Consider the following 25,195-nt stretch of genomic DNA (forward strand, 5'->3'; position numbering starts at 1 on the left):
GAATGATTTACGAGAATGAAATGCGTGTACGTGGGGGCAGCCGCGTTCTTGGTTTCTGAAAAGCAGCAGGCAAAACTGGTGACAATGTGAGCTGGCACTGATTGGGACACTACCAGCGACGAAGTGCAGACAGCCAATCAGAGCGCAGCGACATTCCAGGCTTTCAGCGGTGCACCCTGGCGAGCGGGGGAGAGAAACACCTGGCCTTTTAAGCGTAGGCGGGAACGCAGCTAGAAAAGAGCGATAACGAAAAAAAAAAAAAAAATCGGCACGAGGGAGCGAAAGATGCCATTTCCACAATGGAGAGATAACCACAGCACCCCCGCATACGGCAAAACGAAAAAGAACATGATCCTACTTACATAAGCATGGGAAAGGAAACGCTAAGCTTGCGAGAAGCGCAGACGAGCATTTGAACAGAGACAAAAAAGAAACAGAACAGAGGCATAATTGTAAGCGCGGTATACAGAATCGGCAGACGACAGACTTGTCTGCGGTTGGCAGATGGAGCAGACGACGGTGGGCGGACGGGAGAGGAGGAACACGTGTCAGGTCACGTGTTTGGTCACGTGACGCGTCCAGCAAAATCGCGGCGTGGGTGTGACGTGCATGATTGCGCGTCCAAATTCCCAACGCACGCTCGTCACGTCGTCACCCGCTGCTCGGACCCCAGCGAACAAAGATTCCCCACTGCGACCGCAGCCATTTGGGCCCGGACATACGAGAATGTGCCCCACCTGATATCCGACCACATACACGAAAAGATCGGAGGAAGAGGAAGGAGGCGGAATGATAAAAAAGAGAAAGAATACGCCATCTCCTAATCGACACTTGCGTTGGGCTTTTCTCTTTTTTTACTTCATTTGTTATTAGCGGGATCTAAACGGTTATACCATGCAGAAGAAACATACAAAATCTGCCGTGAAAACCATTTCAGAAGTTTTGTTTATAGGCACACTTTCATTAGTCACAAAGAGTCCAATAACCCGTGGGAGAAACTACTCAAATCGCGCTACTCGGCAGCACTTGCATATACGCAGTCCTTTTTATACGCCCCATTTGCTGCTTAGTGATGAGGCTAACTCAGCATGTTTGGGTAGCGCGTATTCCAAGCTCAGACAGTATGAAGAAGATAACACGGAACAATCATTCCAAGCAACTCGTGACGGAATAAATGAACTAAACGATATATTTAAATTTTCGGTTACCTTACAACAACTTGCTGTTGGCGAAGTTAGTTATTTAGTTAATTAGTGTGTGTGTGTGTGTGTGTGTGTGTGTGTGTGTGTGTGTGTGTGTGTGTGTGTGTGTGTGTGTGTGTGTGTGTGTGTGTGTGTGTGTGTGTGTGTGTGTGTGTGTGTGTGTGTGTGTGTGTGTGTGTGTGTGTGTGTGTGTGTGTGTGTGTGTGTGTGTGTGTGTGTGTGTGTGTGTCTGTGTGTGTGTGTGTGTGTGTGTGTGTGTGTGTGTGTGTTCGTTCGTTCGTTCGTTCTTTCCTAATTTTTCAAAGCGACACGCGCAGTATGACGGACGCTGCAGTGGATAGTTCCGAGTTCATTCAGACCTCCTGGGGTTCTTGAACGTGCACTGCCGCCGGTGCCCGGACCATGTGGTCAGATTCGAACGGAACACCACGCAGAGCTACCAAGGTTGGTCAACATTCAGTTCAAAGGCGCCCCTAAAACGAACGAAACAACGAGGGGAAACCACAGGACGAAGGCGCTCCCGTATCGCCTCCTCCCGTGTTCAAACATGATGATTAATTGCGCCTTTAAAATCAAAAAACAATTTCCAGGTTTCCATCCCGATGTAATTTCCCCCTTCGAGTCAGCTTCGTGCCGACGATTCATAACCCTTGCCCCGAGGTAAAACAATGCCCGGAAATATGACGTGACAGCAAGAGTTGCCGAGACTCCGAAAACGGCGCCCCACTGCTGAGTCGCGTCCGGTTTTTCCCATTGCATTTTCAGCGCCGCGATATGCAAAATACTAGCCGTCAGCTCTGATAAAAAAAAAAAAAAAAAAAAAAAAAAAAAAGAAACAGTGCATGCATCGATACTAGAAAACCTGCCGCAAATGAAATACACAAAGTACGGATAAGAGCATATTTATTAATCTGAGAAAGAAAGATATGCCAAAAAAAAATAATAAACCGACTAAGCAACAAGGCCGCGGGCGACTAGCGCTGACGTATTGATGGGAGCTCATCGATTCGCGCCCGAATTAGACGCGCCGGCCGCCGCCTGCCGCATGCTACCTGCCGGCAGCAACAGTGGTCTGCGGCTTGGAGGGGCGGACACAAAGGCCGACTACGCGTACGCTGGGCTGATGAGGAAGGAATTAAAATTAAAAGGGAGCAGGGAGACACAAAGTACCATGACTTCATCGGGATATAGCCTGTGTTAAAGAGAGCGTTTTCCACCATAGACGGCGCCGGCATGAGTTGAAGCAAAAGGCATTTGATGAGGAAGGCGATCAGCGGACATGTTAAAAATGTGTACATACGATGGGTTCCGAGATGTAATGAACTGACGAGGTGCAATACACGTCCATACACGACCTTTTCTGGACGTAACAGCGGACATTCAATGGAGCAGCGGCATTTTGCGTCTAAATTTAGGAATACTGAAGAAACTATATTTGATGCAACAATAGTAATCACAACAACTGCACTGGCGAGAATAGAACCTAATTTACATTTTAACTATTATAATATTAAAAATGAGAAGAATTAGCAAGGCCGTTTCTTGGGTTAATTGGTGGAGAGTTCGGACATTTGGGCTAAGTTTGAAGCGCAAAAAAGACAGGGACGTGAGAGAGACACGGGACACAGCGCTTTGCCTCTGTGTCTCTCACGTACCTGTCTTTTTTGCGCTTCAGAATTCGCCAAAATGAGTGAAGATTTGACTGAAAACTGTAAGAACGAACGCAACACGAACGAGTATTAAAACGTGAACGCTACTAGCATCGGATAAATGTTTCGGCATCAATACATGTCCCGACCGAGTTGTGTTTTTGCACGCCATTACGGCCTTGAAAGAAGCACCATAATACTCAGTGGTGAAGTGCGAAAAGTTCAGTTTCATATCAATGTCAGTGCATCTTAAAGGAAGAACCACCAGGCGGTGCGAAGAAGCCCTGACTTATTCACTACTGCCGCTTCTTTCCTCCTTCCCTCTTTCTCGATCGCCTTCGTTCCTTCTCACAAGGCAATGGCTGAGACACCACACCTAGACATATAAATATTGCGCATTCTCTATCCTCATGTAACATTTGCACTTTTTGCCGGGTATCTCGAACCCGGGTATGTTATAAGTTTTGCTCGGCATTATTTGTAGGCAAAGCAACTTCCCTTTTGCCCATAACGGTCCCTCTTCTCGCACCCTCCACCCGCCGCGTCATAAAACGGACCAGCGGCCATGCTCCATTCGATCTCATCCTCGAAAGGAAACCTGACCGGAGAACAGCGATCCCCAAAGAGGGATTTGAGGAGTTAGTCAACATGACGACAGCAGAAACCAGCATACAGGGGCGGCCGAAAAAGAAAGGAACGTACAGAAGGCAGCATGCTTGAGCCTTGTTCATGACGTCACCGGGACAGTGCAGAGAGCTGACAAGAGCAGACTGAAGAGGAGGGAGAAAGCAGAGAGAAAGGGAGCCAAAAGAGAAGGAGAGACAAGAGAACGGCAAGGGGAAAAAAAAGGCGATGAGTCATGTTTTCCTAGCGAGGAGCATGCCAAAAGAAGGACCCCCCCCCCCCCCCCTCCCCAAGCCCGACAAATCCCTTTTTTCCTTTTCAGCCGGCAACCCGGCCCTCAGAGCTCTCGACGGGACCCGCAGTGTGGTGGGCCGCCCCGTCTCCCGTCGACAAACATGGTCGCACGCAATGTTCCCGTCGTGACGTGTTGTGAGAGAGCTAGAAGGCCCGAATACGTGCACACGCGAGGAAAGATAATAATAAAAAAATTTATCGGACAAACTCGACGACGTCAGCGATGGGAATGGACGCTAAGGTACACACGCGCGCTTCACGAAGGGGAAAAGAGAAGGCCCAGTAAATGCCGCGTCTTTCAACTGTCCGTCAATAGTGGTGCAGGAAAAGTCTCTCATAGACTCCAAAATACTATCTGTCCGTAGCTAGTTTAGGGCGATGCGGGTGCCGGATTACGCATTCATTTTGCTTCGGTTTTCGTGATCTGAGCGACTTTTCCGCAACAGGTGCTCTAGAGGCCAAATGAAAATTCGCGCCGAACTGAAAGCTTAGCGAGCAAAGATAAAAACAAAGAGAAGCCGGAAAACGCTCGCCTAAGGTGTTGAACCGCGATAGTCTTTCTCTCGGGATCTGAAAAACGAAGAGAGAGAGCCATAATAGAGTCGAACGCTGAGCTAGTTGGTCACAGATCTCGAAGAGAGAGAGAGAGAGAGAAAATCACCGCCAATGCTAGTGGAGCAACTGAACGTTATAAGTTAACGAGGCTAATCGAAAACTGGTGCACGAAAGCATGCAACACCTAGGCATCGCGTCACGCGGACCTGTTCCCTTTACTACACACTCCAGTATGACGAGAAAGTTAGCTCGTAAAGAACAAACATGCGTAGCGAAAACAACGTAGCAGCACCATACCTCCCTTTGTGTTCGAGGACGTTTGAATGCCCAGCGCATTTCACGGACTAGCGCCCGCCTATATTTCTCCCATACACTTTGTACGTGCATAAATGTATACCTGCTGATGACAACTTAATAAATTAGTTCGTACTAACTTATCGAGAAATATGGTAGCAAACAATCAAAGATAAAAAAAAAAAGAGCCAGCTGAAAGCATTGCGCCGAGCAGGCAACAGTGTAACGGTGCATAGAATAGGTAAAAAAAAAAAAAAAGGAGAAAAGCATTGGAGAAAAGGCAGACTAGACAAGGAACAAATGTGGTACAGAAACTGGGGGAAAGGAAAGAAGAGAATACGCGTGTAGAAAACAACATGAAAGAAAGGAAAAAATCGGAGTCATGCCGTGATGAATTTGAAGCGGAACAGCAGGAGACAGAAATGGGGATTTGAAAGCAGCAACAGGGTCCATGCGGGCGCGGTCTGAGTGGGTACCGAAACAAAGGCGGGCGTGGGGTGCCACGCGCGTGCAGGGATCCGAAGAGCAGAACGGAAATATATACACAAAAAAGCGCCCGGCCAATCGAAAGATATACACAATATACTCCAGGGTACAGAGGCATAAAAAAACCTGGATCCGCGGCTTCAGGCTTTCATATAGCGACGAGCATGCAGCGGTTTTGTAGAGCGCTCCAATAAAGATCCCCCTCCCCACTTCATGCCTCTGTATATAGGTACATCTGCAGGACAGGAGCCCATCTGGTCCTGGCAGACACTGGCTCAGGAGAGTTTTGCTTCTAAAAGTGAGCTTCCAGATCAAAAAAAAAAAAAAAAAAAAGCAAGAACGTTAGAGCGATTACGTATACATGTATATACACCTTTATCATGTATACGCGTCATCCTGCGTTCGAAACGTGCTTAGGTGCCAACTAAATACCGTCGCAAGATGGAATCGGAGCGCCGGTAAGAAACAGCGCCTTGTAAACTTTCAAGTTTCGATCGTCTTTCCATTCATCACATCTCCCACGCACGAGAACGATGTTATTGGAAACGCAAAGGCGTGTACTTCTCGTCGCTTGCTAGTCACAGCGCACTTTCCAAGTAGCGCCAAGATTGACAGCACCTGCCGTTCGGGTGATAGGGGTTTAGCAGTTTTTCTCGATAATCTGTACTAGTTAGTTGGTTAACGAAGTTTTAAACAGCCTATAAGTGATGATCCCCCTTAATGAAAGAATCAGCTGGAAGCCCTAAGTAAATTCCAAGTGTGTGCAGCTGGCAGAGAGGTGATAAAATTCTCGACCTAGTCGCCACAGCGAGAAAGAAGTAAAGATCCACATAGGGAACCCTTCGCAAAATAAATGTTCGTTGTAAGATATTTGGAGCACCGAAAGTCGCCTGTAGTGCAAACACAAATCGCACCCGCTTTGACATCCTCGCCCGTCGTTAAAGGGCCTGCTTATTCAGTTCAGCAAAAATTTGATATGCAAATTCATTCAGTTCCTTGAATGCATTGTCGTGCTGAGTCCTTACAGGTTCCTGTGTCCGTAAAATATCTTATTTCTCGAGGTCTCAAGCAGGCCCAGGGTTCTGAGAAACCTTTTCGCAGCAAGGTACCTGAGAGATATTTTAAGATACTGTTATGCATATTTTGATGAGAATAATCTAAGCTTCCGACGAGTAATTAAATTTTGCTTCTAAAATATTTACTGCGCTCGCGGCGAGTAGTTAAAACAGCCGTGGAAACGCAATGAGCTGCGTTTCTGAAAATAACTGTGAGGCAACTGTGGAATATTTATTGGAAGATAAATATATCGATAGAAATGTAGGCTGAGCCTCCCAGTGCGTAGCAGTCAAAACTTTCTCCTACACTCTATAAATCGGTCAGTTTGCCATAGGAAACCAAGTGAGCGAGCTTTTAAAACTTAATTAAACAAAACTAAAATCCTGCCTTGGGAAGATATGAGGATACATTGATACCTTAGGTGTAGTTTATATGGCAAATGAAAAAAACTGGATTCCAAATTTTTTTTTTTTTTTTTAGATGTCCAAGTTTCTGAGTGTCGTCCGAGTCGAGAGAGAGAGAGAGAGAAACACTTTATTTAAGAGCGCAAATTAAGCACTAGGTCTAGATCTTTCGAGATGACATTTCATGAGTACATCAATTTCAAACGGCTGGAAACACGACCGACAGAACTTTAAAAAAAATATATATATATATATACTTAGCCTAACCCTAGAACACTGCATAGACTCACTGCAGAAGGTAAGCTACAATATAGTAGCGTACATGCAGCCCTTGTGAAATATACTAAGACGCTGAGTTAGCGTCTTGCATTTGTGGCGTGGTTCGTTGTGTACCACTAGCGATGGGCCTGTGCCACGCCATTTGGCAATAAATCCGGATACGCGTAATTAAAAAAAAAAACAAAGGCGGTGTCATAATTAACGAAGTTTAACAATCAGGGACGCTGAAGCGTATCGAAATCACCAATGACGGTGGACACCATTAACTAAAAAAAAAAAAAAAAAAAAAAAAAAAAAAAAAGACAGGCTGGACGAATACAGGAACTCGCTGAACCATCGGGATAAACAGCGACTAAAAGTCTATAAATGAAAGGAGAAAGTGACTAGAACCCCATGGAAGCAGACCGAATCGTCCCTGTTCAAGAACGTCGTTGCATGAACAATGTATAGGAGACCGATGAATGCGCCCCGAAGGCCATCAATAACGCCATCCGCCACACAAAGTAAGTAAGGATGGCTAAGAAAAAAAAAAATCAACTCGAACTATCCTAGCGCAATGAGGCGGAGCAAAAAAAGGAAACAATTAGGCAAGAGAGAGAGATGAACCACAAAACCGAAGATGAGGAACGCTAAATGTACACTAAATAGAGAGGAACCAATACGTATGTACGTTTGTTTTTTTTTTTTTTTTTTGGCAGGGCGGGGAAATATGGGAGGGGTTACTTCGACATATTGTCGCTGCGGGAGTGCGCGTCCCTATAGGGAATGCTAGTTGTCCATTGGGATTTGTTCTGTGCACCGGGGTGCCCCGCCGGAGTACCAGAATTTGTTTCGCGCTTTCGTCACGGGAAGGCGACGCCCGCAAGGACGCACACGCCCACCCCCTGAAAACTGTTACAGGACCTCCGCGCCCCCAGAACTGAAACCATTTCTGTTCTTTTTTTAAAGAAAAAATATAAAACGAAGGCCGCTGTCCATATTTTCTCCTCTTTTCCATGCATACCCGTCACAAGCTCTAAATGGGGGCTCTCGATTCATTCGCAACCGCTTTTGTGTCTCAACAATACGTGATGGTTAACAGCACCATCCATTCTGTTCAAGACGCAAACCCGCAGTAAATAATAAAAAAAAAATCCCCTGATCTACTGAAGTTCGGTACAATGATAGCGCAGCCTGGTTTTTATACTATGATCCATTTCTAAGAGTGAAATATTGCGTAGCGAACGTCTGCACTGCAACTTTTCCCAGGAGTCTTCAAACTGCGATAGTGGTGACTACACGTACACTCCGAGTTAAATTAAACGTGAACGAGCCGGCACAAGCACAGAGGTAGCAGCGCGAGAACACTAACTCAAAAGACGAATGCAAACTTGACTCGTTATTGTCTCAAATAAGGGCACAGAACTTCCTTAATTTCTATTCATCATCTCTATAGAATAGTCTGACATTGCTGGTGCCTACAGAACCGCGGTTTTCGCGTTTCAATGGACCGCGATGCCTGGGCCCAAGATTTCGCTCACTATATTTTTTCTTTAACCACCTATTTATGGAGAAAGAGAGATGATGTATTTTTAGGTTGGACAAAACTCCACATTCAAGCGCACTCACGACTGCAACGAAAAAAAAAAAAAACGTACAACACGCCAGAAGGCGCAAAAACTAGTCTCGGTCGTTGCGCAGCAGGGCTGGACAGTCTCCACCGTGGTGTTCTTGCCTGCATAGCGGCCGCGCAAGCAAGTGAAGCCGAAGCTTGCCCGTCTACAGAAGAACGCAAGACAAAACAAGTGAGGAAGAAAAACACAAAAACAGTCTGGAACTGCCCTACTTCGAAAACATGCAGGTAAGGAGCATTACAAAGCGAAAAAAGACAGCCAACCAAGCAAGGTAGGGAGCAGACGACAGACAGAAGCTGGAAAAGGAAGCACTACTGCCCCACAGTTTGCGGTGCTGAGTCCCGTCTGCTCTGGAGAAGAGGGAGGGGGGGGGTCGCCAGAGCAGAAGACGAGACGACGAAAAAGCTTTTAGCGGGCTCGAAATGGACGATGCTGTTAATCCGGAGGCCGTCGGAACGGTACTAAAGAAAAGAAGACAAAAAAAATGCACAAACGAAATAAGAAATGCTCGCAGAGACCGCGAGTAGGGCACGAACAGTGCATTTCGAAAACGGATGCTTCTTTCGCTCCCTACCATACCTTCTCCAACGTCCTGCGGGGCTGCTGTGTTTTAACACTCTCCCCCTCTCGTATTGTCCCTCCCGGCCAAGAAAGCCGTACATCTTCGCTGACGTCCGTACAGCTCTGCTTGCGTGAGCGGGCTTCCGTGTCGGTCGCCCGTGTAGTCGCACTGGCCGCCACTACACGTGCACTGGGAGCAGCCTTGGAAATGGACTTGTCCAGCATTCGCGACGATACACGTCAACTACAGCGTTATCTTTTTTTTTTTTTTTTTTTTTTTTTTCACGGTAGGTGGTGCAAGACACGGCGAATAACAGAGCACACGGCCGAAACAGAGTACAAGTACGACACGATTTTTCAATATTCTACTCTAACCCCCCTTTCCCCTTCAGCGAAGATGCATTCCTTATACCGTAGTACCGGCATGGTTCGAGAAACAATTACGGAAGCGCTCCTGACACTGATGCCGTACTATGTATAAGTGATTTTCTTTGTCGGATGGGAAGTCAGTACGCTTCAGGGCGGTTCTTCCTTCTTGAGAAACGACTACAAGACCGGTGATGCGACGTCTGGGCCTATAGTGCAGAAGTCGCGCGAGGCAAAACGACCGCGCTGTCCCGAAAGATCTAAAATTTCGCATATAAGTAATGTATATTGCTTCCACCAATTGGTGAACAAAAAAAAAATAAAAGCTACATCATTCCACACAGAAGCAGGACACTACCGAACAGACACAGCATATTGCCAGTCAAATTATTACCTCGACACACGAGCACCAGTGCTTGCCATTGCCACGACAGCTGGCAGCAGCACGCGTTGAAAATGCATGAAGGCACGAAGCATCAACAGCATTACACTCGCAAGACGCGATTCAAAAACTGCGCTGGACAATAGCGCAGCATTAAACAACGCTTCCGTACTCTCGTTCGGCATGCGTACGAGACCGGAATCAAACAAACAAATACAAATGCCGCCGAATACGACCCCTTTCAAAATAGGGGCCGCCACACGCGGTGAACGGCTCAAGACTCGCAACGGCAACACGGAGAAATCATTAGGCTCCAGCATGAAAGGTGAGTGCCGACGACGGCATCAGCTTTTACAAAACACGCCGACATTTAGGGCGCTGAATTATGGATGCCGCAAAAATAAAAGAACTTTTTAAGTCGGCTCAAGAAACGCATCAAAGGAGGCTTTTCTTCGCCACGCGGCTCGGGTGTCTTAAATACGTTCCCGAACACGCGCACGGGGCACACAAAACAAGAAACCAAAAAAACTTGGCGACGAAGGAAAAATCCAGGGATCATATAGGAAGTTAGGAAACCCGTACACCGCGTACGCGTGCACTGATCCGCATATGCACTCAAGGGGACTTCAATTCATTTCCTACCCATTTCCGGCGTCAGGTATGCGGAGCCTTTGCCGGTGCACGCAACAAAACGCCAGGGCGAAAAATAAATGAGAAGAAAAACTAAACGCTTTGACAGAGGAAGTATCTATCTTCACTCAGGTATAGAGCTCGGGGTTTCTTTCTGTTCGAGTGGATTTTCTTTAAAAAAAAAAAAAAAAACGGTGCACTCACACTTGAGCCAGATTTCAGCGATGACTGTCGCTGCCACGGCAGCAAGCCAACGAGATCCAAGGCAAGACGAGACGCGCACGTAAGCGCAGGACGCAGCCACTCGTGTGCATGAAAGCGTAGAGTAATCCCTATACTAAGACGAGAATTACGATCAATACGTTATGCTTAAATTAATTGAGACCCGAGATACGGGCAGAGCAGGCTTATCCGATTTCAGGGACAGCACGGAAGCCGAAGAGACATGAAAAAGAAAAAGATTTTTGGAAAGGAGTTTGAGCGAATAGAATATCGTCTTCTTTTTTTTTCTTTTTTCTTTTTTAGTGCTCTTCTTTTCATTATGACCGTGCCCATGTAAGTAGAGAGAGCCTATACACACGCCGTCATTACGAGGGTGCCTAGGAAACTCCGGCGAAGACTGAAAACACCATTGAAAGTAAGCTGAACATTTCCCTGCTGATTATTACTTTTCTGTACCTTCTGCGCCTTCTCTGTTTCTTCCCGCTCGGGTTTAAGCAAGAGCCAGCTTACAAAGGAGTCCGGTTCGAGGAACGGCCATTAGAGCCCTCGACCCCAAGCGGCGAAAGTAAAGAGCAGGGCGGGCAGTTGTTACGAGAAGATGAGCGAGTATTGAGTTATAGTCATCACATCAAACAGCACGCTATACAGACGCCGTGTGAATCAAAAGAACCTTTTGAGCATGGAAGGCGGCGTATAGAACGCGCCATATTAATGAATAACGGAAAGCTTCAATGCATTCAGCGCTCATGAGAGTTCAACTTTCGCCTTTGCGAACTCCGCCCAATTTGCGGTAGCAATGTCTACAATCTGAGCGCATAGATTCTACCTGAAAAAAAAAAAAAATAATAATAATAATAATAATCGAAAAACAGGTAGAGAAAATGAATACGGCCAGGAATGACTTCACTGTGATGTTGGTGTGTATTCCTTGCGATTCAGGCTGCGCTACGATATCCTGTATATTGATAATCGAGTAGCTGATAATTGATATTATATAGAACGCTATGGGCAGCCCCGTTGTAAGGATCGTGTTACGTATAGGGAAGAGGATGGGTAATAAACCGGGACGATCCAAGTGGCCGAGAAAGGTTGACGTCAGGTGAAGTCCCGGAACGCTAACTATTACGCACAGAGCGTTAACTATTACGCGTCCCGACCACAAGAATGCTCGCAAGGCAAAAACTAAACGATGTTAAGATAGCTCTCAAAACTTTATATGCATAGCCATTCGATAGTGTTTCGCCAGGCCACAAGTGTTTTATCTTCACAGGAGTTGCGTAGCATTGGTAAGGTAATACCATTATCGTTACTTCGATTGCGTTGACCGTTCTAACAACGTCAGGTCTACACTACAGCGTCCTAGACGTCAATACGCGCAGTTAACTGTTCGCGGACTGTGGCTGAACTCGTAGAAGAACGCCTTTGTCTATATTTTGTTCCCCGTCGCTACAAAGAAATTGCCGTAGTTTTTGCAGACAGATAACAAACGTTTGCGGCGCGATCGTGTGCGAACTTCAAGAATCGAATTTCGCGGCGTCGCCTTCCACCACGCGGCATTGAGATCGCATTGCACTTTACTGTCTTTCTTTTTTTCTTAGCCTCGGTTGAAGCAGTTTTTTCACTAATGTTAAATGCGTGGGTGTGTTTTTCGGCCGCGAAATCCTCCACTGGACCATACCGCACGATACAATGGACCATTAGATCCTTCGGCACTTGCACGATGAAACCTTGCGGCTCGATTTTGATGCCATGCGACGTCATTCGAGAAGTGAGTGCCAGGCCCCAAAACCAGGTTCGACCCCCCCCCCCCCCTTCCCCCTCGACTCACGTCACAACCTCCGACACGCCACCAACACGCTCGTCCGGAGACGAGCTGATAAATCCAGGAGGGACTTACCTGCAAGAGAAAAAGAAAACAATAAAGACTCGTTAGTGGCGACAAAAATAGCACGCATATCGAGCATTATCACAACTTCGCACAATAAGCACACCGTGCTTGACGTTATTAGAGCTGCCGCTGCCTCCTCATCCATGAGATATGTAAAAACAAAGGTAGCCTTCTCGAACGTTCCGTGAAGTGAAACCCCATAAAATCATTTTAGTTACCTTTTAAAAGTGGCACAGAGATGGTCAACAAAGCAAGAAACATGGCCGTTGCCCGAGTGCATAACAGCCCGTTCTAGTGCAGGCACCTCATACAACTACGAATACTTGAAATGTCGCTGCTCCGTAAATGCGACACTTATATGTTCTTCGTAAACATTCTGGCCGACGTCTAAAACGCGGTACTGAGAAGCGAATGAGGAGTCCTGTTCGCTCATAAAGATTGCCGCCTGATGAGCTAAAAAATAAGGTCAAGAAAAATATGTAGCGTGGAGCAAGCAGCACTGTGTGTCATATGCAGCGTCAATTGTGCAGCAAACACACGCTGCCCTGAAATACCTGCCTAGGTATGCGCTTGAAAACAGTAGTCTCAAACACCGAAATCCCCACACGACGTGCTCAGTTTCTCCGAAGACCACGACGAACACCATACGTCGTCTTAGAACACAAAAACAAAGAAAAGGGAGCAAATAATATCAACTATAAAGTTCTATCCGAAAGCAACGCACGGTCCAAGCGCACATATTTATAGGGAGCCGCCGTCACTTGAAGCACGGCGTTCTGTGTAGAGAAGCAACGCAAGTAGGCGCACTGCCACGTACGCAATATCGACGTTGCAACATCACTCCCCAGGCAGAGAAGCAACGTGTTGCGGCTATGGGTGGCCCAATAACTAGCTGCCCGGCAAGCTCCAACTATACCCTTCGAAGCCTTCTTACACCGCACGGCGACTACGGCGTTGCAATCTCGAAAGAACAGGGAAGACTTGAGCGTTCGCCGAACACAAAAGGACGAGACGGGGGTGTGAAAAAAGGGGGAGGGCTGAAGGCGGTCCTCGAATGATCTCGAGAAGGCCAGCCATTGTGCAGGCAGGCAAGGCTTCATGACTGCAATTAATAAGAGCGGCCCGCTTCGTGCCGAACAAGACGGGGGAAGACAATAAAACAAAAAGGAACAGAAAGACGACGCTAACAACACTGACCGCGCGCAGCAAGCTGCCTGCTTCAATATTACACTCGCGCGCGTCTCGCGGAAAAAGGACCGTGCGGTCCGCAGAGCCGCCCCAAAAGAGCGTCGCCGCTGCTCCATGGGAAATCATTAGGGCGCCATTAGTCATTAGGGCCGCGCGCAACGTCAGGGTGCGAAAAAGGGGAAAGGGGGTATGAGGACGACGGGGAAAGGGTAGGGAGGTTTAAAGAGGCCACACCGGAACAAGAGGTGTCGTCCGTCTTTTGTGACCCGTTTTACGCACGCACACACGCGCGCTCAGTTCGGCCTGAAGAACACGAGAGCACCCGTCAACGCCCGTGACTCGCCTCAGTGTTCAAGGTCGAGTACGCGCGCGGGCGCTGTCGTCGCGCCATGGCCCGCAATCGAACAGGGAGAAAGGACCAAGAGAAAGGATGGAGATGAAAATCAAGGAAGTTCGAAATTTGTTTAACGGAAACTCGGAAAGTGTATATATTTACAAAGGAAGTTTATGTTTGTTTTTCTTCCTTGTTAAAGAGAAAAACCTAGTACGGGGGTCGCGGTCGTGGTAGTACGCCTCTATCAAGTACCAAGCCTGTCACAAGTAAATCACATTCGCAACTCAATGCAACTAAAAGAGCAAACTGAACTGTGAAATAGTCGTCCGGACTATAACCTGCCGCTTTTGTAATATTATCTACAAGCTCAAAGCTGGGTCCAACAAACAAACTGTAGTGAACTACACGAGGATAAACGAAGACAAAGATGAAGTAGGCGAGAATACCACGAAGACGAGGATAAGGACGACGAAGTGCCGCCAAAACAAACAAAAAAATTGAATGCGGGTATATTACAGCCCCAGTGTCCCGCGTCGATAGCGAAAGCGTTAGCTTTCGCTAAAAAGGGAAGACGTAATCTCAACTTTCATTTTCTAAAAAAAAATCACTGGATAACATTTTGGAACTTTCACAGGCTGGCGCAAGCATAAACGATACAAAAGCCGTAGAATACTCGACCAAACACATTCGTTGGAAAGGGATAATGCGATCCCAGGTGATCGAAGTTAAATCTATAGTGCGTATACGGGACCTACGGCATTCCTTATTGAAACACTGTCTCTTTCACGCGCAAAAATCTATTAGCCGACCGCACTGTGAGAAGGAAGGAAAGTATCGGCTAATAATGCCGACTAGCCTCACTCAAAATGCGACTTTTGCTTCATAAGACTGCAGCAGTGCAATTAAGCGATCGAATTACAGGAGAGCCGCTACTAGTACACATGCAGGTAATCAAGAGGGGGACATTGTAGGATTTACGTTAGGCAGGAGCACGGGACGGTACGGCACATACAAACAAAGCACGGTTCAGAATGGGGACGCTGCATGGTACAGTGGTCTCTGTGGGCACTATTCGTTAGCTTAATTAAATGACACAAACCACCGGTAACAAACAAACGCGCACCCACGCGCGCTTACGCCGAAGGAAGAAGTTGGCAGCAGGCCCCAGGAAAAATAAAAGAAACAAGTGCCATGAAAGTGCCACAAGGAAACGGCCCTCCATAATGGAATACAGAAAGAACATCAAAATAAGGCACAACGGGAAAAGAAAACAAGAACAACAAGCGTATAGCCGGGCAGCTGTCTGTCTGCGGACTCCGACATCCACAGTGAACAAAGACGTCATCCGAAGCCGCTGGACTGTTTATGTCATGCTGCACGGCTTATCGCACCAACGAAAGAAGGAAAGTATAGGATGACCGAGGAAGGTGTGATGTGTCCTCAAAAGTAGAAAAAAGTAGTAAAAAGATAATGTAAAACTGCAGAACGGATAAGAGAGCAGGAAAAGATAGGAGCCCCAACAAGGCTAACGGAGGTGAACAGATATCCCTGGGCGACGACAACGACGAACCAGAGGCCAATAGCGGGTGCTTTAAAAAACAAAGTAAAAAGAAGCAAAAAAAAAAAAAGGAAAACCTGGGGCGAACTTAGGGGAGATAGCCGACAAACAGAAAGAAAAGCAGGCAGCAAGGGTGCACAGCGCCAAGCGCGGAATCCCAGAAACGACAAACAACCGCGGAGCGCCGACAAAGTCGGGAACAATAACAAAAAAAAAAAAAAAAAAGAGAGAAGAAAAAAAGAAAAAGCAGCACGGATCTCGTCCAACCGAAACGGACAACTCTATGTGAGAGCGAATACGGCAGCTGTGGAGAGACCTCGCGGTAAATGCAACTCGCAGAGGGAGAACGAAGGACGGAGAAGGAAAAAAAAAAGACGCAAAATGACTGCGGAAGCAATATGATATGAAAAAAAGAAAAAAAAAACTTCACTCGGTATGACGACGTAATCAGAACGGTGTTTGGGGGCTGGGTGATGAACGAGGAAGAGACGGAAAGCGGACGTCTTCGGGTCACTTCCAAACAGACCGGCTGCGCCAAGATTTTTTTTTTTTTTTTCTTTTTTGCGTGCGCGTGTATTTTCCCCTCGTAATCGCATTTTTCTTTGCGTTGCGCTCGTCAGCTCCGAGCCAGAATTAGAAGACCGCTGACCACAGACCAGACCGACGCGGGGCGATTACAAGAGCAATAAAAAAACACAACCGAAAGAAGGAAACGGTTTCAAAAATGTGCCAAACCGTCGCCGGTCAACGGACCGCGTCTATCGGCGAAGGACTGGCCGGAACAAGTCAATTGGAATAATCATTCCGTTAAGTGAAGCGCTACGTTGTTCGATCGGCCGCGAGAAGTATTCCCGCTTTGAATATGATAGATACGCGCTCGCCTAACAAGGGGAGCGAATAAGCTCCTCGTGTATCTATCCGCTCCTCGTCGGCGTGCTATAATCAAGGCCCTGGAAGACCGAAAATTCGCATGCACCCACGCGTGCATGCATAACATTACCGCGCTGTTATCGGTTACCGAGTAACGACCAAATAAGAAATGCCTCCGAACGTAATTTGCAGATTGTATTCATTTATTTATTTTTGAGCGCAGTTCGCTGATCAGTGAACCCGCATCTTTAAGCATGAATAACATCAAAGCAGCTGCAGGTCCTTGCCGTTCGATAAGACCGGTGGGGTTCTCTGTGTTTGGAGAGATAAGGGGAGATAATAGTAACAAAAAAGCTTGTTTTGGACAGTGGGATAATTTATTACTGCAGGAGAGGCGCTCGCACAAACATGCGCCGCCGGACGTATTTATACGTTGGACAAAACATGCTCGCTTTTTACCGTTTCTACATACTGTGAGCCTTCCGTGGATGTTCTTTAATTTGCTCATTCCATGATCTTCCTCTTTCATTTGTACATACCATCATCATCGTCCCGCGGCGCCGGCTCCGGCGCGCGCCTGGGCTTTGTCATCGGAGTAAAACGCCAGACTCGGCACCCCTTGCTTTGCCGTCTCGACCTGGCCTTTTTCCACAATACGTTGAATCTATATTCGGCGATTAGCGCGGTTCACTGCGCGTGTTAGGAGCATATGGTAAAAGCAAGTGACGCAACTGCAGGGGAAATTTCTGGGATTGTCTCTTCAAAACAATGTCGCGTTTTTCTTTTTCTTTCCATTATTGGCCAGCGTGAATGAATGAATGAATGAAAAATTTTATTCAGACAAAGGGAATTCTCCCGGCATGGGTGGGGCCCTCAGTCCAGGGCCCCAGTGGCCTTTGCCGCCTTGCGCGCTCTGTCGATCAATTTGAGCTGGTCGTCAGGCGTCGAGCAGGACAGCGCAGCCTCCCAATGCTCCGACTGACCAATACTCGCGCGCCGGCCAACAGACGCTGGATGCTTGAGACAAACAATTATTACGTTTCAGCACCGCGCCACAAAACAATGCTGAATGGCGTATTACAATTTGGTTTTCTACCTACAGACCTAAGGCACAAGTTGTGTTTCTCCTTGGTTCTTTGTATATTTAGTACACTGTTATTGTCCCAAACTCAAAAACTTATTCGCTCAATACTGCCGTTTTAGAAAAGTGCCGTGTTTGGTTTTAATGTGATGACTTTTTTTTTTTTTTTTTTTTTCTGCGGTGTAACGCGTAGCGGTGCAGGCCCCAAAATCCCCAAAAGCGCAGAGAAAACTACAGCTCGCGGAAGGTGGTCATTAACTAACGGAGCAGCGGAAAGTGATCCTATACGACCTATAAAAGGCGGCAGCCTGTTTTACTACTATACATTCCCTGTTTTTTTTTTCTTCTTTTTTACCCACGCTTATCCTAGCTATATGCCCGCAGCCCAAACGGGTGCGCGATCAAACAAGGTGAGCCGAATGAATGAGCTCGGGCCAGGAATCGTAGTGATCACGATCAATCAATCTCTCATATAGCTGCGCGTTTGTTTCCCGCGCGCCGACGTGGGCGCAGCTCCCTGTACGGCTGGCGAAAGAAATTGCCCGCTTCACGCGACTCAATCAAGCTGTCAGCGGAAAAGAGAGAAAATGGGGTAAAAAAAAAAAAAAAAAAAAGAGAGAGAATCCCTCGACCTCTCGTGAACTGTGTGATACGTATATCCGCCTGATCGGCGTTAATAATTAAACGCGTACCGCTCAATCAAATTGCACCGGAAGCAGAACGTTACACAGTAAGGTGGCTAAGCTTTGAATCGCTTCTGAAGAGTCGGACAAGAAAGTGCGCCGAGAGTGGCGCAAGACCCGCAGACAATTAAATAGCCCTCAGTCCTTTCTGCATAATAAACAAGGCCTCGACTGCGCTCCCACTGCTTCCGTTCTCAAGACGCATATGTGCGATCGAAGCAAGAGGATATGCAAGCAGAAAACCTATATGAGAGATAAGAAATCTGAGGATCTCCTAGCGGTCCGAGCAAATACGCGTTGCAGGTTTGAAGAAATGAGCAAAACATATATCGTCTGCATGTAAAAACAATAAATAGTGACAGCGGTGCCTTTAAAATACAAAAAAAAATACACCATGACATCAGAATCAAAAATGTATTAGTCATTTCTTAGTTGTTGTTGTTTGTTTACAATATTGATATGCAAAAGGAGATCCCGATTGGAAGCGGACCTCAATCCTGTACAAAAAAATAATTTGTTTGTTTGTTTGTTTGTTTGTGTGACACATACACACTATATTTGTACGTCTATGAGGTTCCCGAAACACGCAGCATACCGAGCGTATTTTCAAAAACTGGACCACTTTTCGTGGCGTATTCACAATGACAAATTATCCGCAAAATTCGTTGGACAGGTGAAGGCGGCAATATAGGGAAACAGTGCGTTCCGAGCGGTGAACAGATTAACAACTGCAAATAGACACAATGTATGCGGAAGGAGAGAGATCTGTTTACCGAACGGAGAATGAGGAGGTCCGAAAAAACATCATGCAAACACAAGCCCCGAGAACGAATGCAACGAGCTACAACGCTACCAGCAAGGCTCAAGAAGACATTCTTGAAAAGAAAGTTAAAAATGAAAATAAATGGCGGGGAGGAAATCATCCCAAGAAGCGGCGAAGGGAAGGCGGGGGACGCCCGAACGCATTCGAATGGTATTAAAAGGACGGAAACAAAGGAGCGAATATATATACGTTCCGCGCACAAAGGCAAGAGCGGAGACGCCAATGGCCCACGCGCGCGTACATAAACACACGCGCACATTACCATGCCGCTTGCGGACTTCCACCTTTCGCGGGGCAAACATTGAACACGGTATATGGGCAAAGGAGCATGCAAGGAGAAAGACGGGAAGGTCGGAAATTAAGGAAGAAAGGGGAGAGAAATGGGGAAAGACGGGACGTCGGGAGATCCACAGAAAGAGGGGAAAGCTTTGTGGCGTGCATCCGTACACTAACGTATACGGTTTCCAAGGCAACGTCAATACGCCCATGGCCGCCCAGACCGTATATCCGAGCGATCCCTTTATTTTCTCTCCCTTTCCACCCCTTCGTCGATGTCTGCCTTGCATTGATGTCAAGTCTTCATTACGCCTGGGGAACAGGCTGGTCTGTGTTTCCCCGCTGTTTCGCGGTGGACAGGGAAGTTAAAAGAGGAAGGGGGCGGAAGGCCGGTGCGACGCGCTTCTCTCGAAGGAAACTCGGCGGCTGAAATAAGCTCGTTTCGTGTTCCGAAAGGAGAGGTTCTGTCATTGTAGACTCGGTCGAGGAATCGTGAAGCTGAAACGTTGGAACTTTCATGACTAATATAGTTGTTGACTTGTGAACCGGTAGCAAAAAGAAATCTACAATTTGGTCCTGGCTTGAAATAAAGGATTACGTAAAAGACAACGTCAGTAAGAATGAAGGAAGCTCGTAGTAAAGAGAAAGGGGAATAGAGATATAAGGAAGAAGAGGGGGGACACAAACTTTACCGTACAATTAGGACAGCTTGGTGGCAGTACCATGCCAAGGTGTCCGGCACCGTTCTTCCACTTGCCACAGAAAACCACACAGGGCATTTGCGTTCTCAATAATGAAATAATAAGGCATAGATAACTGAATAATTATCTTAAGCAAGGAAGAAATGAAACCAGCAGCCTCAAAGGACCCAAAAAGTCCGCAAAAGTCTAGAGTCGGCCGACCGTGGTACTGACCACTGTTGCTGTCTGTGTTTATTGCGGGCTTAATGGCAACAAAAAAATTGCCGGAAGGGGGGGGGGGGGGGGAATCGTTGACACATATTCAAAACGTTTCATTCTCTTGTGCTGTTATGTCGCCGGACCTCTGGCTACACACGCAACAGAAGCAAAATACAAATCAACAATTTCGACGATGGCCCCTAAGTATCTCAGCCCAGCATCAGAGTTCTGACTAGACTATGGTGTAATCGTTATTTAAGTCCTTTTATTACAGATGACTAGCTTCTGCGACAAGTGACAGAGAGAAATAAACATTACAAACAGTCCATTAGCGAGCACGTACATATCGAGCTTGTCTCAGCCAGCAAGTAAAGGCTTGAGCGATGTGAGCCATTTCGAAAACATAACCATTCCATGCAAGGATGATTGTGACAAGCTTAATACCACTAAACAGGGACCGCAGGTACAATTCCAAGTACCACTTCAGATTGCTGAACAAACAACGCTCTAGGTAACAAACAATCGTATTTCTCGGGCAATAAAGCTCACAAGTGGCGACTTTGTGGAAACCACGATGAATATTCCGGCTGCAAGTCACTCGACAGCCCAACCGCTGCAACACGCCGAGGCGTAATCGAGAGGAACGGCGAAGTGAGACGAAACTAGCGCCGTCATCCCTGGGAGGACGGCACCGGGGCTGCGCTCGTCACCTCATTACTGGCGCGACGAAATTACTTAAATGAGAGCTCGCTCTCTCTCATTCCCCTGGCGTGCGAGAGGAACGCGGTGAGGACTTGCCTGCCAGAGCGGCATTTGACAACGGCTAGCAACAGCGCACCGCTAGGCCCCGGCCCTCATGGGTGAAAACGAGCGGCGCCGGGGGCGAGAGGGGCGAAATGGGAGGAGGGGATAAGGAGGGAAAAGCGAGCGTGCCGTGAACGCTTCACACCGAAGCAGAACTCGACCCGGTGTTCATTAGAGCGGGGGGCAGTTATGAGTTATACCGCACCTCATCTCGTCTAACCTCGCGGACATTCGCGGGTTCTTCTCGCAAGCAAACAAAAATGACAATGCTTACACACTGTTCAAAGCGGTCGCTTTCTTCGCTCCTTCGGTGTATAGGGTGTGCTGTGTCCGCCTTATCTGCATTGTAACACGCGGTTTGCTGGCGATGACCATTAAATCCAGAAGCAGTTGGGAAGAAAATTCAGTTTCGAAAGCGACGTCTCACATGCAGGGATGGCTTCCGAGAATCCAGCGCGCGGACGCAAGGAGAACTAGTGGCGCACACTTGAGCCCCGTCCCATGCGTATGTGTGTGCCGAAAGTTGTCCCTTTGCAGTCATATGACGCGATAATCGAGGGGTAATTATGCGGTGAAATGGCGGGTGTAACATTAATAGATAAGGAAAACAGCAATGGGTTAGGGACACAGGCGAAAGGTGTAATGACATCATTTCAGTCGAAATCTAGAACAAACCGCCATCGACATGGCGTGTAATGTAAAGGGAAAATAATCGATCGCCCTTTAGATAACAGAGCGGGTTTAAGAGGGGGATATACGTAGCAGGGGCCGGCTGAGAGTTTGGTAGGGACATGAAACAAGGGCTGCTGCTGGCATTCGGAAGGGCTGTTCGTAGGGATATAGGCGACGCCTTTTTCATGCCCTGTATTGAGTGTAGTTCGGCTACTGACAGTTATTATTTTTTTTTATCACCAGGCTTCCAAACAGTCACGTGGCGTTCTCTTCTGCATCTCCCTGACTACCAAGTCGAAACCCAGAAGTTATCTAGTCAGGAAACGGTTTGGGGGACCCAGAATGTCAGCCCCAAGAGGTCACGTGGTCAAGCTGGACCCCGCATCGGGCACGATCATGAGGCGAGGGGGGGGGGGGGAGGGGGAGGTGAAAGAAAGCTATCGCTGTCATCTTCGCAAACACACACGCAGGGCACCGCGCTCGCTTAGACGTCATTATTAATGACAGCGCTATAATAAATGTCGCGACGCCCCCGACCGCGTGTAGGTTGATCCCACTAAATAACGCGACGACCCCGCGGCATGATTTAGGAAACGCAGGTTCGACGACAGTCGCGTTGCAACCTTAGTTAAAGACAGACAGAAGAATGAGTGCGAAACAGAATGAGATACGAGACCGGCAAACAAAGATACGCAACACGCAAATAAATGAAGTGAGTCTAGCAATGTGTAGAGACATGCCAACAAAAAACCGATGCTCTCTCTTCCTCCTTCGTTCGGGAGAGGAGGGCGCAACGCCGACCGCAATCCCCTTGATGAACGCGCGCGCATGCCATGCGCAAACCGGCAGATACGGAGAGGAGACGAACGATGGGGGAAGGAAAGGGAGAGACAAACACAAGAGTCAAGTCGGCCGCGCGGCCACCGAACGGCTCGATTGGTTCCGGTGCCGCGGCCACCGCTAACAATAATTAATAACTGGCGATAATGATAAATCAGACAGGACCTCCCCCCCCCCCCCCCCTCCTCCTCTTCGCCTTCTCCTGCCCGGTCCCCACAGCGGTCATACGGAACACACAGTGCAGCATAACGGCAGTACTTGGAAGCCTCTCACTCTGGGTAGGCGGACGGGCGAACGGCTCTGTTCGTGGCAGCAGAGCGGATCGAACTTTTCTGAATGTGTGCTGTGTTGTGTGCTCACCGCTGCTGCGACCCCTGGGCCATCCTCCTCTCTTCCTTACCCGCTTCCAACTCCTTCATCCTCGGTGGGCATTCATTCCCTTCCCTTATTTTCCTGATCTGCCGCTCGTTGTTCGGCACAGCTTCCGCCACTGCACAGAAGCAGCGCCCTGTCCCTGAAGAGTGCCTGCATAATTCAAGTGCGCGTCTGCTCTCTCTCCTCCATTCTTCCCTTTCTGCCTTGTGCGGCGTCGACAGACCTGCCCTCCATATCATTTCGTCCCTGCGCCAGACACGCAGTTCCGCATAGGTATCTGCGCCACGGACGACCATGGGGGGCACAACCTATGTCATCCGTCTGAGCATATCGTAGCGGTTTCTCCGTAACGCTGACGAAAAAAAAAAAAAAAGGAAAAAGAAAATTAAATCGCTGACCTTGAATTGGAGTGCTACATATGTACAGACTTGGGCATAACTTCTGTGGAAAGTCAGCTCAAAAAGGCAGCGCAAGGCGAAACCAATGTTAAAGCCCAAGGTTGGTTTCGGGGGCGTGGAGAAAAGTGTCTCTAAGCACCTCCGACTCGCTCAAAGCGTCACGATTCTCTCTCTCTACTACATAATACAGCGGGGTTTCATCCGTGCGTGCTAGTGGATCCACTCTCCACCACCAAGTGCAGGCGTGGTTTCACCCTATCCGTCCAGCTTAGCGCGCGCGCGTGTGTGTGTGTGTGTGTGTGTGTGTGTGTGTGTGTGTGTGTGTGTGTGTGTGTGTGTGTGTGTGTGTGTGTGTGTGTGTGTGTGTGTGTGTGTGTGTGTGTGTGTGTGTGTGTGTGTGTGTGTGTGTGTGTGTGTGTGTGTGTGTGTGTGTGTGTGTGTGTGTGTGTGTGTGTGTGTGTGTGTGTGTGTGTGTGTGTGTGTGTGTGTGTGTGTGTGTGTGTGTGTGTGTGTGTGTGTGTGTGTGTGTGTGTGTGTGTGTGTGTGTGTGTGTGTGTGTGTGTGTGTGTGTGTGTGTGTGTGTGTGTGTGTGTGTGTGTGTGTGTGTGTGCGTGCGTGCGTGCGTGCGTGCGTGCGTGCGCGCGCGCGCGCGCGCGTGCACTGAAAGAAGCCATCACAACACAGTTCGCCGCAGGTTAGAAAATTGGTTACTTTGTTGATGTTATTACTTCCCAGTCTAGCCTCGCCGCAGGACAATCATACAACTATACACGACACTTTGGCAGAACTGCTTCCATGTACTCTAACCAAAGTCACCTGACCGCGGAACAATACTACGCACGCTGACTGTCGCGCCAGCAAAATACGGAGCGCCAGTTTGCGCTCCTGGTAAGATTTGACTGCGTTATAAAGGTATCGGAACGCTGAATTCCAAATTCCTAAACAGGTATGCAAGAGACAGAGCGTACAGAGGCCGTTTAGCACGCCTCAACGCCAGCAAGTAAGCGATGCCTAATAAACAGTGGGCTACTTATGCGACATCCTGAAATCCATGCGTCTGATTTCAGCACCTCTATGAACCAATGAATTCAAATTCAACCACCACGTAAAATTTGCATACAATAAGCACACGAGCGGGTCACGCGAAGAGAATCCAAAGAGCGCGTCTCCATGTCCCCCGGATGAGGCTTCGCCGCAAATGGGGCGGCGTTCCCATGGTTTTCCGGGTCACCTCGTGCGCAGCAATCGTCGGGTTCCCGGTCAGACCAACGACACGACATCCATTCCGCGCGTCCGACTGAACAGGTATCATCAGAAAAGAGAGCAACGGGACGAAGCACCATGCAAGGCCTGACCGAGAACACAACTACCACCCAGCAACAACCGCAAAGACAGGACAGATGCAAAAAGTGAGCTCCCAGGAGTCAGAAAGAGGGAAATGGAAACAAAACACGCGTAGGAAATGGCATCGCGTCCGTCAATATGCCGGCCCGACAAGCCGGAGGGGGAGAGTAGGGAGGGTTCTGCCGGATGAGGTCGGACGCAAAGCCGGCCCTCGCCTAAACCTGGACCAGGCTGACCCAATCAGCATCGCAACGGAAAGAGCTGCGCGCGGTGCGCGGCCGTGGTGTGGTGCATATTTCATGAAGGGCGGTTGGTTTTACATTTCAGTTGCGGCGGTCCCGCAGTACGCCAGCGTCTGAGTGCCGGACGCTTCCGTTCCGACGGGGGCACGCGAAGCGATAGGTTCCGGGACGCGAATGAGATCATGTCGGTCGCGGTCGAGAGGCAACCTTGAATGATGTACTGCTATAACCGAGGAGTATGAGTCACCTGAGGCAATGCTCTCTCGGATGCGAAGAAAATCTATGAAATGCACAGACTCTTAG

General features: G+C 48.1%; 1 protein-coding gene across 2 annotated transcripts in view; it reads right to left on the reverse strand.

The window, feature by feature from the left end:
- LOC146182509 (ephrin-B3-like) overlaps nt 1-25,195 on the reverse strand; it is a 301,828-nt gene that overhangs the window by 60,346 nt on the left and 216,287 nt on the right. Inside the window, exon 1 of one of the 2 annotated variants that reach the window (XM_084577636.1) lies at nt 363-479. The exons of the other annotated variant lie outside the window; for it this stretch is intronic. Coding sequence (XP_084433762.1) covers nt 363-448 — 86 coding nt within the window. The 5' untranslated portion in view covers nt 449-479. Of the gene's footprint in view, nt 1-362; nt 480-25,195 lie in introns of those variants that run through there. 2 annotated transcript variants of the gene reach the window in all.

This window comes from Amblyomma maculatum, chromosome 8, assembly GCF_055883805.1.
Source record: "Amblyomma maculatum isolate TAMU_Amacu chromosome 8, ASM5588380v1, whole genome shotgun sequence".
NCBI classification, from domain to species: domain Eukaryota; kingdom Metazoa; phylum Arthropoda; class Arachnida; order Ixodida; family Ixodidae; genus Amblyomma; species Amblyomma maculatum.